At 29.4% G+C, this 19524-nt stretch overlaps 1 protein-coding gene across 5 annotated transcripts; it reads left to right on the top strand.

Moving 5' to 3' along the window:
- The first annotated feature begins 7962 nt into the window (after positions 1 to 7962).
- RUG1 (Regulator of chromosome condensation (RCC1) family protein) lies at positions 7963 to 18249 on the top strand. 5 transcript variants are annotated; one of them, XR_843218.1, is made up of 15 exons: positions 7963 to 8261; positions 8726 to 8802; positions 10441 to 10519; positions 10916 to 10975; positions 11126 to 11227; positions 11355 to 11448; positions 12397 to 12439; positions 12551 to 12596; positions 12706 to 12752; positions 12852 to 12954; positions 13933 to 13987; positions 14142 to 14208; positions 14398 to 14434; positions 16937 to 17128; positions 17169 to 18249. XR_843218.1 is itself a non-coding variant. In XM_011032777.1 (15 exons), exons 1-15 carry the CDS (start codon positions 8018 to 8020, stop codon positions 17910 to 17912), a joined length of 1257 nt encoding a protein of 418 aa, XP_011031079.1. In that variant the 5' UTR covers positions 7963 to 8017; the 3' UTR covers positions 17913 to 18249. The 5 variants fall into 5 exon arrangements, 4 of the variants coding, with proteins under 4 accessions (XP_011031079.1, XP_011031080.1, XP_011031078.1 ...); XM_011032777.1 differs by having other exon boundaries at positions 16940 to 17016; positions 17787 to 18249; XM_011032776.1 differs by having other exon boundaries at positions 7964 to 8261; positions 16937 to 17016; positions 17787 to 18249.
- The last annotated feature ends 1275 nt before the right edge of the window (positions 18250 to 19524 follow it).

Here is a 19524-nt window from a genome sequence, read left to right on the forward strand (position 1 = left end):
CACGGTTGCTTCGGCATGTCCTGACCAGGCCCAGTGACAAGAATTCATCGCCGAGACAGGAACTGAAATGATGAGAAAAGGTGTCGGGAAGAAGACAGTAGAGTGCCTGTTTAACGATGTGTTTTCAATGGGTTAGATAATTCCATCTGTGCCCATGCACCTGGCCACTGCACTGCTACAAAAATCCTTTTTACGTATAGTTCATGTTTTTCGTGAAACGTCACGGCTGACCACTTCACATGCAGCTTGCCGGTCAACTTGCTAGAAAATGTTCCATCCCGTGATGTTCATTCATACAGTACGAATTATTCAAGATTCCAGGCATCCTACAGCCCTACGTTGAGGGGCTATATTTTTTCCTGTAAAAATAATATCAAGTGTGAAAATGATGTCAAGATCTTGTAAGCGTGTTTCAAAAAAATTAGAAAAAATAAAGTTTAATAATTTTATTTAATTTTATTTAAAAGATAAAAAAATAGGCAGCAATAACAAACACAAAATTGTTTTTTTAAAAGAAGCAACAATGAGCAAAATTTCATGAGGCATAAAATTAAATAAAAAATAAAAAATTAGATAATGTGATAAATATATAATTTAAGAAAAAAATGAGTCATCTTGTGGTGATCCACAAAAATCATGACCAAAATCATGAGATACAATAATTTGATATAAAAAATTAAAGAAAATCATGTGGTTATTAACGCAACAGGTCTATAAAAAAAATCAAAGAAAACTCATAGTTCGTGATATGTAACGAGCCTATATTTTTTCTTGTAAAAAAATTTTAAGATAAAAATAATATCCAAGTATTGCAAGCATATTTTTAAAAAATTCAAGTTTAAAAAAATTATTTAAATTTAATTAAAAAATAAACAAAATTAGTAAATAAACTCACAAAATATCAAAAGTCCAGAAAAAGAAAAAGAAGAAGAAGAAAAATCAAGAAAAAAAATAGTGTGGTCTAAGTTACAAAGCTGAATATCAAAAGATTACAAAGCTGAATTCTAAAACAACCTAGTTATGAAGGATGATCACAAAAATATTAAATTAAAAAAAAACTCAAGCCAACATAGTTCACCTCACCAAACTTGTGGTCTAAGTGATGAGATCATGAAAAAAGAATATATAAAAAAATCACGAAGCCCCATATAAAAAAAAAAACTGCATCCATGAAGGGTAGAGTTGGAAAGAAAGATTAATCATCAGTCAATCTAATATTGAAGGGTAAAATAAAAAAATTAAAAAAATCAAAGTAAATTCAATAACAAATGACAAATAAAAAGAACCAATATAACCTTGTCATTTTCAAAGCCAATGGAGATTTTTATAGAAAGAAAATAAATAAAAATAATGAAGCCTAAACTTTGATTGAATAAATATTAAAGAATGAAACTAAAAAGAATATGAGCTTAAAAAAAAGGAGAACCAACAAACTCGAGTGAACGTCCTAACCTAGATTGATCTCAAAAGCTTGTAACTCGTGAAATTCTAGACCAAGACTTGACAAAAAACTTAATTCTCAATCAATTTAATGTTGAAAAATGAAATAGAAAAAAAACCTATCAATTTAAGAAAATTGTCAAAGTAAAAAAAACTAACAATTAAAATAATGAAGATCAAATTTGATAGGGAAAAAAACTTAAGGAGAATCAAATTGTAACTCATGAAATCCTAAACTCAGTTCAATCAAGAAACTCAATTCTCAATCAATTTAATATTTAAAAATAAAATCAAAAAAGATATTAGTTAAAAAATAGTAATAAAAAGAATAACAATTAAATATGATAAAAAAAAACCTAAGGATGGTGAAATTGTAAAACAAAGAATCAATTTTAAAAACCATACCAAACAAAACAAACTTGTCCTAAGACAACTTGAGTTATGCCATGAAACCTGTGGCACAACACATGAGATTGGAAAAAATCTCATAAAATAATGTAATTGAAAAAAAATTAAAAAAAACCTAAAAATTATCTTGGTCACTTATGTTAATATTTTAAATTCATGATCTGGGTCATGAAACTGAAATTATCTTAGAAGGTAAACCTGAAAAAGTAATGAAGTCAAATTCTCTATTAACAAAATCACAATCTACAAAAAATTAATAAATGAAATTGAAAACAAAAGTTTCAATAAAAGATTATTCTAAGTAAAATAAATAGAAATTAAAAGAATAAAAACCAAATTAAAAATTAAAAATAAAATAAATTTTTAAGAAATGCAATTGAAAAACAAATTCAATTAAGAAAAAGAATAGAAACCAAATCTAACAAATAAAAAATCAATGGATGATAAAATTGAAATAAAATTTTAATTTCATAAATTATTTAAATTAAAATAAATAGTAATAAAAAAGACTGAGACCTAATATGAAAAAAAATTAAAGAGCTACTTTGAAACTTTGCGAGGCCATAGGCGAAAATCGTGGAGGAGAGATGAAAGAAAAAAAGGTCATTAATGTCAAATTAGAAAAAACATGCTACCTAATAATAAAGAGGTCACCGTGAAGATTTAAACAGCACAACAAAATATAACATTTAATATTAAATTAAATTATAATGTTGATGACATACGTGTTATCCAAAAAGTATAAACAAAACCATGAGCAATTGCTTAAACAATAAGTGTTATATGCTTTTCAATATTAAATAATATTTTATTTATAATAAAATACCACATTGCTTCTGATACAACTTAAAAATTACATAAAACATGGTAAAAAGACAAGAGAGCTCATGGATGTAAGCTTAAGAAAAATTTAATTTAGGGGTATAAAGTCATCTTACAATGTTATTGAAAGGGAAAATGCTAAAATACCAAATTGCCCAGATCCAACTTGAAAATTAGAAAAAAATCATAAAAAGACCAAGGAGCCCCTAGATGTAAGCTTAAAAAAAATTTAATATTAAAGGCAATAAAATCATTTTATTGTGCTATTAATAGGGAAAAAATTAAAATAACCAGTGTATAACTAGTTTTTTTTAAAGGTATTTTAGCCACTTTACTGTATAAAAAAATAAAAATATCTTATCAGTCCATATTTTTTCTGCTGGGAAGAGCAAAGTCATAATTTTTTTCAGGATTGTTATCAAACAACTCTGCTTTCGGAATAATTGGTCAATCATTGTGTTGGTGAATAGAATCATACGCAATTGCTATCTCGTTTGGCTTCGCTTCTCAACTAGCCGTTTATCTGAAAAAGCGAAACCAGAAAAGGCCTAGCCAATCAAGCATGTCCTCGTGTTACTGGAATAAGTTACAGGGTAGTCTGTCCTTCCTCCAGCATGGCACATGTGATGGAAGCATTTGGCTCCTCTCGACCAACCCTAAAGAGGTGGTTTTTCTTTGTCTTCTAGCAGTTAAATAATGAAATCTCTCGTCCCCCAGGCAGTGACCTTCATGCCCTCTCTCGACCAACCCTAAAGAGGTGGTTTTTCTTTGTCTTCTAGCAGTTAAATAATAAAATCCCTCGTTCCCCGGCCAGTGACCTTCATGCCCTCTTTCTAAAGAGCCGAAACCCTAGCCGTTGGTTTTGATCTTGCCGAGTTTTATTAATTATTAATGATTTTTATTAATTATTAATGATGGTGGCACAGGCTCTGCTAGCCATTTTGAGAGAGTTCTCTGTGGAAAAAAGCCCACCTGAAATGGTAGCCTGAAATTTGGAGAGATCATTCATCATAATGGGGCATTTTTCTTTTTTCTTTTTCACTTTTACTATCAAATCTAGTTCCATTTTATTTGTATGAAAGTAATTTTATCTTGGAGAGTAGTTTTTATAGGAAGTTAATTTCTAAAAGTTAAATTATTTTTAATTATTATTTAGTTATGTTATGAAAAAATAATAAGTTGAAAAATAATTTATTAATCTTTTATTTTTTTAAGTTTATTAAAAAAATAAGAATTAAATATGATAAATAAAAATTTGAAGAAGAATGAAATTAAAAAAAATTTCAATTTTATAATTTAATTTGAATAAAATAATTAGCAATCAAAAGAATAAAGATCAACTATGTCGAATAAAAAAGATTGAAAGATAATAAAATTAAAAAATATTATTTTATAAATGATTTAAAATAAAATACATAGTAATAAAAAAACATTCAAAAGAATAAGGATGAAAATTAAAATTAAAAATAAATTTTATATATTAATTGAAGAGTGAAATTGAAAAGAAAAATAAATTTAGCAATAGGACCTAAAAAATAAAAAAAATAAGGATAAAATTGATAAAAATAATGTACCATTAATTTGAATAGAAAGATGAAACTAAAAGTAATAAAATTTTTATAAATGACTAATAAAAAAATTTAAAATAAAAAGAATAAGGATCAATTTGTGAAACATAATATATAACAAATTGAAATTAAATGATGAAATTAAAAATAAATAAAACATTTATAATAGGAACAAGAATAAAAAATAAAAATCAAAAGAATAAAAATTGAACTTGACATACCAATAACAAATAGGATCAAGGTGTGATTTTAGATAAGAAAAAATAAAAGAAAAAAATAAAAGGTTTATTGACAATAAACAACCTAACAATGACATGTACTGCCCCAAAAATATGAGAATGTTGTGGCACTTCCGATGACAATGATAAAATAATATTTTTAGACTTAGAGAGGTGGTGTGTGGGCTTGGACACTTTCAATATGTTGGCATATACCCCACATATAATGCATATACTTTTAATTGCTCTGACCTGATAATACAAATAAAAAAAAAATTGTGATAAGATGAAAAAATCAATTAAGACCAATTTTAATTCTTTGACTCTCAAGGGCATTATAGTTGTTTTAATTTTTATTTTTTATATTATTTTCTATGTTTAATCAAATACCAAGGTGCCCATCATCTAACATAATAATTATAAAAATAAAAACATTATGAAAGTACCAAATTATCCTTTGAAGCTGATTTAAAACGTTTTGCTTTTAAGGTTATTTTGATTATCTTATTATGCTTTTAAAATATAAAAAAACTTTAATTAATGCTCCTAATAACTAGTTTTAATTTTGTTGGTGGCAGTGACCTTCATGCCCTCTTTCTAAAGAGTCGAAACCCTAGCCGTTGGTTTTGAACTTGCCGAGTTTTATTAATTATTAATGATTTTTATTAATTATTAATGATGGTGGCACAGGCTCTGCTAGCCATTTTGAGAGAGTTCTCTGTGGAAAAAAGCCCACCTGAAATGGTAGCCTGAAATTTGGAGAGATCATTCATCATAATGGGGGATTTTTCTTTTTTCTTTTTCACTTTTACCATCAAATCTAGTTCCATTTTATTTGTATGAAAGTAATTTTATCTTGGAGAGTAGTTTTTATAGGAAGTTAATTTCTAAAAGTTAAAATATTTTTTATTATTATTTGATTATATCATGAAAAAATAATAAGTTGAATAATAAGTCTATTAAAAAATAAAAATTAAATCTGATAGATAAAAAAATTAAAAAATAATGAAATTCAAAAAAATATTGAATTTCATAATTTAATTTAAATAAAATAATTAGCAATCAAAAGAATGAAGACCAAAACTAATGAATAAAAAAGATTAAAAGATAATGAAATTGAAAAAAATAAATTTAATAAATTATTTAAAAAATAAATAGCAATAAAAAACATTCATAAAATATGGATGAAAATTAAAATATAAAATAAATTTTATATATTGATTGTAATGTGAAATTGAAAAGAAAAATAAATTTAGCAAAAGGACCTAAAAAATCAAAAGAATAAAGATAAAGTTGATAAAAATTAATGAATAGAAAAACGAAACTAAAAATAAATAAAATTTTTATAAAATAACCAGTAAAAAAATTAAAAATTAAAACAATAAAGATCAAATTGTAAAATATAATATATAATGAATTGAAATTAAATGATGAAATTGATAATAAATAAAATATTTATAACAAGGTTAAGAAAAAAAATAAAAATCAGAATAATAAAAATTAAATTTAAAATACCAATAACAAATAGAATCAAGCTACCATTTTAGAGAAGGAAAAGAAAAAAAAAAAGGAATACTAACGATAAAAACACAACAATTACACGCAACACCCCCAAAAATATAAGAATGATGTGGTGCTTTCAATGACAACTACAAAATGATATTTTTAAACCTAGAGAGGCAGTGCATGGACATGGACATTTCTAATATATTCGTACATGCCACATGCACAATGTGTACACATTCAATTGTCTTTAAGTTAACTTGATAATAATAAAAAAAACTTTTGTGATAAGATGAAAAGATCACTTAAGGCTAATTTTACCTTTTCGACTCTAAGGACGTTATATCACTTTGCTTTATATATATATATATATATATATATATATATATATATATTATTTTCTTTCTCTAATCAAATACCGAAGTGCCCATCATTTAACATAATAATTATATATAAAAAAAATATTATGAAAGTACTAAATTACCTTTTGAAGCTGATTTGAAACATTTTGCTTTTAAGATTATTTTGATTGCCTTATTATGCTTTTAAAATATAAAAAGACTTCAATACTCCTAATAACTAGTTTTAATTTTGTTGGTGCGAAGGGCAAAACCTTCTTTATAGTATTTCAATGAACATTGTTTATGAGTTTGAGTCCATAGTGTTTTCCAAAGCCTGCTAACTTCTGTGAATAATGCATTAAATTCTTTAAAATTTATAATGACCAAGTAAAACTAATAAAACCGCTTGGCTTAGCTGAATAACTTAAATCATGAAAAAGAAAGAAATTAACCAAAATTCTAAACCTTTTATTTTCTTGGGCTTTCTTCAAAACCCAAAATATCTGAGATAAAAAACTCCTCCTTTAGACAACCAAAAAACTTATGCCGATCCTCCTGGTCCACGTAGCCCAACACGAATGGGCCTCTAAGAAAGACCAAAACTTTCAATTGCTTATCAACTCAGCCCAACAGTCCTGGGCCTTTAAGAAAATTCGGAAAACAACAATGGCAGGATGAATGACGCCATAAGAGATCCGGACCTCCTTGTCCACTCTGCCCGCATAAACGGTTGTTGATGAATGACGCCAAAAATGATTTTAGTAAAAAAAAAACAAAAAACTTTTGTTTTTAAAAAAGGCATAAAACACGTGACACATGTCGACCGGATAACACCCCAAATTTCAGCCTGCTGGTGGGAAGAATAAAAAAATACAAAAGAGTTTTCTTGGGTGAATCTAATTTTTTAATCTATTTTTACCTCAAAAAATTTCTAAAATACAATAAAACCCTCTCAAATCATATAGTAACTTTAAAATACCCCACCATCAATTAAAAAAAAACCAAAATCAAAGGAATGAAAGATCTTTAAAAAGAGTTTGAATTTTTTTCTAAGATATTTAAAGAAAAAATCACTATTTTTTTATTTTTATCATCAAATAAAATTTATTAACATTAAAAATAAAAATAACAGATTATTTCACTTAAAAGTGTGTTAATCAACCATTTTTTTATTATTGTTTTTAGAAAAATTCCTCCCTCATCTCTTTAATTCAAGAACTAAAAAGAAAAAAAATTAACTTTTTTACCCAAAAAAATTGTCAAATATATTTTCTTTGTGCTGTACTTGTTAGTCTTCTATATTTAAATATTGTATTTTTATTATAAACTCAAGCTTAATCTCTTCTAATTAGAATAAAGATATAATTTAATGAAAAAATAGTTTGCTCTTGATATGAATAGTAAAACTTACCATGCCTAAGTTTGAAAAAAAAGAAAAAAAATAAAGCAAACCATTATTTATATATAGTTTGTATTTGTTTTTTATTTAAAAAATACTTTTAAAAAGTTTTGATTTTTAAAAATTAATTTTTTTATAATTTTAGACTGTTTTAATAGGGTAATATCAAAAATAAATTTTAAAAACTAAAAAAAATATTATTTTAATATATTTTAAAATAAAAAATACTTTAAAAAATAAATATTACTACAATTTCAAACACAAAACTGGTTGGATCGATCGAGAATCAAGAAAAACCTGAAAATAAATTGGTTGAAAATGAGAAAAAATAGTGTGTTAATAGGAGGAGGATTAGGTTATTGTTATAAACGATGGATGTCATCGTCGTCAAGCGTAGGAAGAAAGAGATCCGCGGCAGTGTGGGGTAATGGTGATTACGGAAGATTAGGATACGGAAACGTAGATTCTATGTGGAGACCTAAGCTTATGAATTCCTCTTCCTTTCATAATTCTAATCTCAAATCCATTTCTTGTGGCGGTGCTCACACTCTCTTCTTAACAGGTCCTCTCTCTCTGTCGTTTTACTTCTCTCATTTGACCTGAATTGTGAAGTTTTTTCTCTTTTTGGAGTTGTGTTATTGATTCTTATGGTATTTGGAAATAACTCAGAACTGAATTTTGATTCTTCTTTTGGAGAAATGAGTAAAATTGAACTCGATTAAATTCAATGTATTCAGTTTTTTTTTTTAATTCAATTCTGTAGCTTTATTTAAACGGATAAATGATGAAAAAGAGAAAGTGATCAGATGAAAATATAATTCTATGAGTAATATGATTATAGACATTTTTTTTCCAATTATATCAGCTAGCAATTTTGGAACATGTGGATCTCTTATATATTGTAATTTTTTTTGCCTGAGTTATATTGTTTTAGTTTAATTGATTTTGAGTAGTTATTGTTGATGATGAATTTCAAGTTGTTTGTGTATCTGGGTAGAGGCTTACAAATTATTGTTCCCTCGACAGAAACTGGGCGTGTTTATGCCACCGGTCTTAATGATTTTGGACAGCTCGGCATATCAAACAACACTACTTATTGTATGGTACAGTATCAGAAACGTTTTTTTCCTTCAATCCTTTCTCCTCTCTGTCTATGCTTCTATCATTAGATGATGTCTTTCCTTCAATCGATACTGGATCTTTAAGATACTCTCGCTGATATTTGCATGTATAAAAAGATAATTTTGGTTGCACTGAACTTGTGATCTTCTCGGAAGTAGAGAAAATATGCGAGTTTGGGAGTTTAAATTGGAGTTCAAGTAACTATTATAGCATCTCACTGTTGGGTTTTGGGATTCCATTACTTTGTAGGGTGAAAGTCTTTTTCCCTCTATGCTATCATTAGCCCTTAGATCATGTAGAATTACAGTTCATGCAACTATGGCAGGATCATTAGTTTATTGAATTTGTGCTGTTTGCTGTCTGTTTTAAGTTGACCAGAGGGTTATCCAATTGTACCTTTAGAGCAAGGAGTCATGTTCCTCTCTCTTGGCACAAGAACATAGACCTTTGTCCATGAGTATTATGACTTCTAAAGCAACTATTCAACATGGACGACAGGCAATGGGATCAAGTATATGATAGGTCTTTTATGGCTCTTTGCTACATTATGTTGTGATTTCATTAACATGCATGTTGGTGATAAATGGTGTGAAAAGGAAAAGGTTTGATAGAAGTTTATGGCCATATAACTACAAAATGAACGAGAGTGAAAGAGCTATCAGATCACAGGTAGCACTCGATGTGCTAGGAGGACCTTACCATAAGAGTGCTTAGAATATGAAGCCCTGACCTGCCACAAAGAAAATTGCAAAGAAAAGACAGTAAGAAAATACGATGCTTGTAATAGAGAGTGGAAATATTCTTTATTTATACGTCTTAAGCGGCTGGTGTAGTGGATTGCATGTTTATTTGGAGTTTGGACTAGCATGTGGTGGTCCCTTACGCACCTAACTCTCGGGGGCAGGAGACTTGTATAATAAGATTTGGTAGTTAGCAATTTGCTCAACATTTGGTGTCATATATGGTTTTTTTTCCTGATAACATGTTTCACCCTGATCCATTTGGAGAATTTCTGAGAGACCTATTTAACATCAATGAGAACCTGTTACCTACCCAAAGCAAATAGTAAAGACACCTAAACTTAGCCTTAACTTTTGTTAGATGGAGCTGCCCCGCGCAAATCATCTTATCTTTACCTTATCTGATCCATTTTTGTATGAAATTTTTATAAACGAAAACTTTGTTATAAATCAAATGAAGTCATTTTCAGTCTATCTCTTGCCCTCTTGTCCTGTCAACTTCATAACGATGACCTGTTCATGGGGGCATCTGCTCATCTATAGCAGAGCCATTTTAAACGATGTTCTCTCATTTTTCTTGAGAGGTGTTTGGAACTCAGCTTTTGAAGCAACTCATTCATGAAATTGGATGTTCTCAGCTTTGGAAGAAGCTTGATTGGAAGCAGCTCATTTTTCTTTAGAGCCATTTTACATAGAAATAGGTCTTATAAGTCTCTATCTCCAAATAAGTAATATACATTCTTATGAAAATTTTCTGTTGTGAATTGTGCTGATAAATGGTACTTTAGTGTCTTCCATTAATCTATGATTGATTGGACTGTTTTCAAAATTGTCAATGAAGTAGTTCTTTTGTATCGTACATGTGCCTCACAATTGCAGGAGCCACTTGAAGTTTCTGGTCTCAAAAAGGAAATTGTGCAAATCTCAGCTGGTTATCATCACTCATGTGCTATTACAGGTTTGTGGGTGGCTATAGCATTCTTGTGGAGCTGGATGAATGTTGCTTCCAAGTGATTCTTGAAACAAAACTAATCATATTTTTCAGGAATTTACCTATACGAGCCATATTTCATTTCCTATCACACTGTTGTTTCTATACTTGCTTGTTTTAGTCACTTTCTGAGTTCAAAGATTTACTCACTCAACTTATAGTTCTTCTTCTTCTTCTTCTTGTTCTTTTCAATGGGAACTGGGAAAAGAGGGGAGGGAAGGTTTGAAGGGATCATGTACCTGTGGAATTGGAAGAGGGGATAAAAGTGCCAGCTCATGGATTTTATTTTGTTTCTTCTGTTTATTGGCTGTATTATTTGCTTTCTGTGACTGTATATCTTATTCCATTCTATATTTCCTGTAGTGGATGGAGAGCTCTATACGTGGGGAAAGAACTCAAATGGGCAGCTGGGTCTTGGAAAAAGTAAAAACTAAACTTGTACTGTGTTAAAAATATAGGTGACATCATTGTGATTGCCTAGCTTCTCTTATTGAAGTTCCTCCCTTTAATCTTTTACTTGTTTGAAACAAAAACTCAAGGCCTGGTTACTTTGTACTTTTCACTGATATGCAGAGGCTGAAAATGTAGTCCCTGTACCAACAAAAGTAGAATGTTTGAGCGGAATCAACGTTAAAATGGTAGCTTTGGCTTCAGAGCACTCAATTGCAGTTACTGGTCTGTAGAAGGAAAATCTTACAGTGATTTTTTCCCCTCCTTGTTATCACTCACTGTTTCCTGTGACTATAGGAAAGTGGTGTGGTCTAAACAGTGTTTTGTATTGATTGCTGCTTATATTTATCAGATGGAGGTCAGGCCTTGAGTTGGGGAGGAGGAGGATCTGGGCGACTTGGTCATGGCCATCAATCAAGTCTTTTGGGGTTTTTTAGAAGCAGCAGGTTGAATTTGATTATTGCTAGCTCATCAGTTGTTTTATGTGAAATTCAGTTCGTTTTGTTTCCTCTTAAATCCAAAGGACTATCCCTTTCTAGTATTGGAATATGATGACTTACTGATTGTGTCAAAAGTTACGTACGCGATATAAATGTGTACCACTGGTTTGTGGGATAATATTGCTGTAGTACTTCTATATCTTATTTTAAGGTCACAAATCATCCTGGGTGGCAAGAATTCCATGCCGCAAATGGGGCATGAATTCATTTCCACCATTGATCAATTAGGGCTCACATCAAGGGTAGGCATTAGTTTGTTTACCATTCAGGCTACAAATTGTTTCCCTAAGATTGTAGTTTAGTTTGCTTAGTAAGGTATGTTAGGGCTATGCTTCCTGTTTTTATTCTTTCGCCAGTCCAATGCTCGCTAGAAACAATCTTTTATAACTGTGTTTTGAATATTTAGCCCAGTGTGCTTAAATTATATATTCCACGGGCTGTAGAGAAGCAGCATGGTCAATAGATGCCATTTGACTAGAAAGGCATGAGCATCCACAAACACACACACACACATCAATCACTGGTTTGTTTAAGAATGGCCTTATCCATATTTTGTGTTATGTATCTTTAGAGTGTTAATAGGGTTATAGTTCTGACCTAGCAACTGAGTTGGGAAGGGGTGAACTCAATGTGTACCAAGCCTGGCATCAATTATTCAAATCGACCCATATTTGTGTGAAAGGGGATTTGTTTGAGCAACTCCCATGGTTAGCACCTGATGCTACACGCACATAAATTGAGGTGTCAAGCATTTGTATAAGATGCCTCAAGACGTGTCTATGTGTGTTGGGATTCTATGGGCCTTCTGAAATTGATTCTGCTAGTCAGCCATGTCTTTCCATTTGTTAATTATGTATTTTAACATATTTCTATATATTTTTTATTATTTTGCAGTGAATATACACCTAGACACATTAAGAAACTTGAAGGGGTTAAGGTATTTTACAGATAAGATTTCAATTGTTGATTGTTAATGTCATCTCTGGAATGGAAATTCATTTCCATCATTGATCATTGTCTCATGGCTACAGTGCGAATGGATTTGTAGGTTAAAAACATTGCTGCCGGCTTGCTTCATTCAGCCTGCATTGATGGTATTGAGCTTCCTCTCTATGATATTTTTTTCTCTGTGTTCATATAAGGCTGATGCTTTGTAGATTTACTTTTAACATCTCTAGCTTGTGTGAATTTTTAATATTGCAGAGAACGGCTCTGTCTACATATTTGGTGAAAAAGCAGTAGATAAACTGGTCAGTGCTAGAATTGGTGTTTATATTGGTTGTAAGCAATCATTTTCTGATTTTGTAATCCATCTGCTGGAAATGATTTCTTTTGAGAAAATTTTATAGGCTTTTGGAGATGCGAACAACACAACGACACCATCTATGATAGGCAAATTGCCTTACTCTCAAGAAGTAGCATGTGGTGGCTATCACACATGTGTTATAACTAGTAATTTCTTAGTTTCTTTATAGTATTTGTATTTCATATTCACATATTTTTGTGCATACCTGTTTGTGTGTTTGAATGTAGAGGTGTATAAATATCAGTGCCATCATTTCGTATTATGTTAAAGGAGATGGGAATATGAAGAGAGTTGAGGAGCAGGGATGTGCTGAAAATAAAAATCCTAACAGTATCAAAATAAGCTGATTAGTTATTTTTATGCTCTGATCCCAAAAAAAAGTTGGGAAAGGACACTAATGGTCAGAAAGAAATGGTGAACGAATGGAATATACCAGGCTGTTTCAAAGGGATGCTAATTGTCAGAAAGAATAATTTTATTAAAGATATGGAGGATAAAGGTGGTCATTTATCAGGAAGCTTGATTTTGTAATGATGGAATTGCTCACTGTTGTGGGTTTTGTCTTAGCATGAAGATATTTCTAGATCTATGATTGAAGAACCGATTAACTGTTCTGTTTCCAATAAAACATATATATTTGCAGATATATTTTGAGTTAGAAGTAACGAAAGTAGCTTTGGTCCAAAGTTTCGCTGTGCTTTTGTTCTAATTGTTTGGGACATTGTAAGGGAATCGCTGCAGGTCGTCATGGGTAAATTTCATGAATATTTTGCCAGTTGGCATTTCAGGAGGATTGTCAATCCCTAGTTTCATCAATCTGATCCTAAAAGGATGGTATGAATGAATTGGACTTTAGAACATTAGCCTGATGGTTTATGTAAATCTTCTTGATTTTTTGTTAAGAGACCTGTTGAGAAGTGCCTAAACTACATTCATCTTCACTGACCCATGAAAGGGATTGTCTTTATACCCAGTGGTTCCAGTGACTAGATTTTAGAAAAAAATTGATCTCCCCCACACACAACAAAAACAGCAGCAGCACACTCAACAACACACACACATGTATATACTTATGCTTAGTGTAATCTAACATGTTTTCTTTTCCTTTCACTACCTTGTCATAGGTAGTGGTGAACTATACACTTGGGGCTCAAATGAAAATGGTTGTCTTGGCAACGGGTATCTATATTCCCTCAATCTTGAAGTTTAGGCTCGTTGAATGTTCACCGCTTGATCCATTAATGTTGATGTTGTTCACAGTAGGATTACAGATGAAAGTTTTGTTTGTTGAACACTGACATGTGTTTTTGGATAAAATATGTTTGGTTGACAGTTCTATTGATGTCTTGCATATTCCGGAGCGAATTGAAGGCCCTTTTTTGAGATCTCCTGTTGAAAAGGTTTATATACTGCTGTTTCTTGGACAAATATGTTATAGGGCTATCTTGTTACATTCTGATTCAGAAATAAATTTAAAGGGTGTTACTTTGACTTGTGCTCTGTTTCCGCTCTGTTTCCAAGTAGGGATATGGCATTCTTAATATAAATGATTGATTAGATTCTTGTTTTGATGGTTTTGTGATACACAGGTATCCTGTGGTTGGAAGCATACAGCAGCGATTTCAGGTACTCTATATTTTAGTTTGAAATTTAAATGTAAATCTGTAGTTTCAGATATAGATTTCTAACTTTGCTAGCATGGTAATAAGGATTTTTCTATTCTGTTGGGGTTGTAATGATATATTCTGTTGGGTTTCCAAAAATCTAAGACGCGGTGGAAATAGTAATTTAAATTTTTCTCAAGGGTCCCATGAATTTTGTTAGACAATTTAGGGTCGTTTAAGATTTGAGTAAAGATTATTTATTGATTAGATTTTTTTGTTAGTCTTTCTTTTCTCTACCCTGTTGATCTGTATAGATAGAGTTATGTATCCTAATTTATAGAAAATATAAGGCATAACATTTCATTTAAAAGGAAAATTTAATAACCTTATAAATGATAAAATAGCACTCTGCCCTCTAAAAAATAGCACATTTATTACTATTTCAGAATAGTTTTAAAAAATTTATTCAATCAAATTTTTATTTGATTTTTCTAGGTCTACTAGTTGTAATCATTTATATTAATTACATTCCGGTTATTAATCTCTAAAATTTATTCACAATCACAATCAAGTCACAAATTAATTGTTTCAGTTTAATTTTTTATCAATAGTTTTTAATATGTGTGAGTAATTAGATTTCTAATAAGTTTACTCAAATATAAATCATAATTCTAAATAAACTAGGATTAAATAAATTGAAAATTTTAATTTATTATTAATTTAACAATTGATTTATCTATATTTGAAGATCAAGTGCATCGCTAGCAATATATTATGATTTTCAAATATTAGAAAAGTCATAAATGATTTAATTTAACCTTTTACCAAGCAACTTCTAAGTATAATTATTATTTTTTTATCAAGAATATTTTGATAACATTATAACATTGAGTTTGTTTTTTTTATTATCATGTTTGTTTTTAACATTATAGTCATTGATTATTTGAACAAGATTTGAAACTTTACCTTACCCAAGGATTTTATAATTAATATTATTTGAGAATACATGAATTTTTTTTTTTTAATTTATCTAGGGTGATAATCATCTCTTGATCATTCAAATACATTTATATAGTTCATGTAATATTTAATATATGTATTATTTAATATTTTTTACATAAGATAATTTAGTAATGTCAAATTTAAGAATTACTTAACACAATTATCACGTAAATATTTTTATGAATATATATGATCTCCCGTATGAACTTTTCATATGATTTATGTGAGTTAGTTTAGTGTACGTATCATTTATCAAGCATTTATATATTAGTTTCAAATATCTGTTATACCTTAGCTTATAAGAACAATTATTTTTTTATATAAAAAAAACTTAATATGTATCAATCTTTACCGTTTTAACTAATCTCTAATCTTAATAAAATATTAACTAAGAACATTTAAAAATAATGCTTCGATACATTAGGAATTTTATTATTATAATTACTTTATAATTTTATTTGCAAAATATTTTGTGCTAACAACTTTATCTTTATTTTTTTATTAATCAATTATTAGATTTATTAATTAAACATAAATTAATATTAAAAATAAAAAAGAAATTTTATTAATAATAAATATATTTTTATATAAATAAAATTCGTGTGTTGACTGACTATAAAGCATAGACACTCACATATTCATGCTATAATTGTATTTGTTGAAAAAGACAGAAGATATGTTTACGCTGTTTGACGTGGAAGCAATGTAAAATATCTTGTATAAGCTGCCTCCCACGCTAGCCACCAAAAACATTTCCTTGATTGATCTAGTTTCTATTTTGTAGATAGAGCAAAATGTTCTCTTACGAAACTAGAATTGAGCGTGGTGTTGAATTTGTATTCTATATACATTTGTAGTTACTGCACATTCTGTTTTAGTACGTGGATTTGGATGATATTATAATAGTTTTTGCGATTGTAATTGAAAAAAAATACTTTTAGTTATGGTTTTTTAAAAAATAGATATTAAAAAAGTGTTTGGTTAAAATTATTGTGAGTAAAATTATTGTGAGATGAATTCTTACATTAAAAATAAATAAAAAGGTAGGTCTTTATAAAAAAAAAAATAGGTTATTTTAATTTCTATAAATTTAAGATTTGAAATGTAATTATTTGTGAAATCCGGTGCAAAAAGTAGAAGTCATTTGACTAATCAAATGATTTTTTCTCTGTGGTTGGCACAAAATAAAAACTATCACAATATCAAATTTTAATTAACCAAATGATTTTTTCTATGTGGTTGACACATAACAAAAATTATCGCAATATCAAATGGTATCATAGAATGATCCATTTTCAATTGGTTTTAAGGTAAAAAACAAGGGGCGGTGATGAAAAATTGTGAAACATAACCGTGAAGTGGAAGTATTTTTTCCATTTTGTTCAAATGATTAGCTCTCTTCTTGAAGTATATAATTTTTCTTTTTTATGCCATGCACAATGCATTGTATTGTGTAAAATAATTTTTTGCTTTGATTACTTGAATCAAATAGCCGAGTTTAATTATTAACCTTAACCTTCAGAAGGCAAAGTGTTTACCTGGGGCTGGGGAGGTTCACATGGAACATTTTCTGAAGATGGACTTTCTTCCGGTGGACAATTGGTTTGCTTTCTCTTCTCCTGTATACTATGAAATTACCTTCTTCCAATTAGTCATGTGCGATGCTTGAAAACATCATTTTAAATATCAACGCCTCAGCATGTAGTAAAAACAGGTTTTTGTTTCTTTTTGAGAAAAAAGAAAAAAGAAAACAGATATTTGCATTACCATTAATTTTTTTTTCAGTGGTCCGCGGTGGCCATGATAAGTAATAGATGATCAACAATGATACTTGAAATCATCAGGCAATAGATAGCCAATGGCAATGGTGCCTACAGTAAGTTCCAAGGTTGAATACATTTCTGGATAAACAAGTCTGAGTATTATTTTTAATTCCCCCTTACAATCTTTTCCTTATTGTGAAATGATTAATCTTGTCCACTATACCAATAATATTAGATGCTAACATATAGTTCATGAGCCTGTACCATTAAATGCTTGTCACTTTTACTTGATACGAGACACTAACTTTTAGTTTATTTTGATGATATTTTGGTAAATGCATTATTAGATTTTATATGGTAACATCAAAGTTCTATCCCGCGTGGTTTTCTGCTATGGTGAAAGTACTGAAAATTACTTCAAAATGTTATTTCAAAACAAGCACAAAATGTTCTTCAGTTCATTTGACCTTTAGCATATGATTGGTTTGCTGTGTTGGAGCACACCGTGCATTTTTTTTGTTATTATCTCTGTAAATTCATTGTTATTGTGCTTCTTGTGCGCATTCATATTTGTCTTTACGAGTTACGAGCTGAGGATATTGCATACAGGGTCACGGGGATGATTTTGACTACGTAAATCCTACAGTGGTTGCCTTCGAGAAGAAAATGAAAGCATTGGAAGTGTCATGTGGGTTTAATCACACAGGTGCCATACTTGAAAGTGTTGATGCTTAAGCCATGGTTAAGGTTCTTCAGTGAATGGAAGCGGTTTAGAGTTTTTACTGTTATTTCATTCATTATTTGGCTTTAACATATTCAAATGCCAATTAAATAATCATCAGTCATCAACTCCGAGACCATCTGTTCATACTCCGAACTCCAGAACGGTGCACTGTACATGATGAGGTCAATGTAACCTGTATATCCTTAATTTACCAAAAGAAAACTGTTACGGTACGAAAACTTAAAATATGTGGGAAAACCACTGTATACATGTATTTTATTGTGAATTGTAATAGTCAATTGGTGATTTTATTCTTAAAATAATCACATAAAACAGTCTTTCAAGAGTTGAATGGTTTTTTTTTTCCTAGGTTCTTTGGTCATTCTAAAATTGTTGAAGGATAATTTAGTTTTTCTTTGTTTTTTTTTTTTTGCACAATGTAATTATTATATTGCCCCTGCAATAAAAAAATTTTAGGCCTGGTGTTAGGGGTATATTTGTCTTTTTATGTTGTTTTTTTTTCTTTTGCAATAATCATATGGTTTCGAGGGAGATTTGGTAATTTAGTTAATAAAAACAAAGTTATTGACATGTTTGTGGAAGATGTCAGTAAGTGAGTCACCCTGTCGTCTTTGAGTTGTGTATGTAGCGGTTTATGACAGAGGAAAATCAGCTTTTTTGATGTTTTTTTATTCACAGTGGCGAAGTCTGCTTTCCTAGACAGCGAATGTGACAGAATTTCCAATGGTTTGGCGACAATTGGCTTGTTTTTCTTTCATTTCTTTTTTTTTTCCCCTTGGTTTCCATGCATGTTCTTGTAATATGTCACAACATTCCTTCAATTTGTTTGTTACTAGAATTTGATACATGTTTTTTAATCATGTTAATGACTTGAATTTCAGATTTTTCTTTCTTTAAAAACTTTGGCATCTCTATGTTAGAAATAATTTAGTTTAGACTGTAACATACCACGAATTACTATTCTAAATTTGCTTAAGTTATTGTTTTAAAAAAAATAAAATGTTTTATTTTTATTTTTATTTTTATTTTTATTTTTGTTTTAGGCTTTTAATATTTAATTAATTATAATTAAATTTTTTATTTTGTTTTAATTTGAATTTTATGATATTATCACGGGCTCATATCTCATATCATAAATTTCATGAGTTAAATATATTAGATTCAAATTTATTTAATGTGTTGATTTTGTGAATTTTTTTAAAAATATATCATTTAATATATCAATATTTTAAAATTTTAAAATTTTTGATGTATTATATATCAAATTTTTTATTTCCTTGTATTTTTATATTTTTTTAAGGTTATTAAAAAAGTTATCCAAGGCAATAAATGGTAAGAAAAGTGGTTCACCACTAGGATTTGGAGGCAAGAAATGGTATATATAGCGGCCTTGATCGTTAGGCGTGAACTGAACGAAGTCATAATGGAAACAGTGATGGACGTTTTTACTGACGTGTTAATAAATCTTTCAGTTTCTGCAGAGATTTCCGTTTCTGTTGGTAGCTACTAACCGCTCTCAAATCTCCTTTTGTTTGTCTCCAAACTCCTCGCTTCCTTTTTTATTTTTTTCCCAAAGGAAGCACTGATGATTCTCTTACAGGT

The sequence above is a fragment of the Populus euphratica genome, unplaced genomic scaffold, assembly GCF_000495115.2.
Source record: "Populus euphratica unplaced genomic scaffold, PopEup_1.0 scaffold45.1, whole genome shotgun sequence".
In the NCBI taxonomy this organism is placed as follows: Eukaryota; Viridiplantae; Streptophyta; class Magnoliopsida; order Malpighiales; family Salicaceae; genus Populus; species Populus euphratica.

What these genes read in the sequence shown, in the direction of transcription:
- RUG1 (XM_011032776.1), top strand. Translation starts at nt 8,018, where the DNA reads ATGAGAAAAAATAGTGTGTTAATAGGAGGAGGATTAGGTTATTGTTAT. An exon ending in GCACTCAATTGCAGTTACTG is followed by an intron (nt 11,228 to 11,354) that starts GTCTGTAGAAGG and finishes TATATTTATCAG; the next exon opens with ATGGAGGTCAGGCCTTGAGT. An exon ending in AAAAAGCAGTAGATAAACTG is followed by an intron (nt 12,753 to 12,851) that starts GTCAGTGCTAGA and finishes AAAATTTTATAG; the next exon opens with GCTTTTGGAGATGCGAACAA.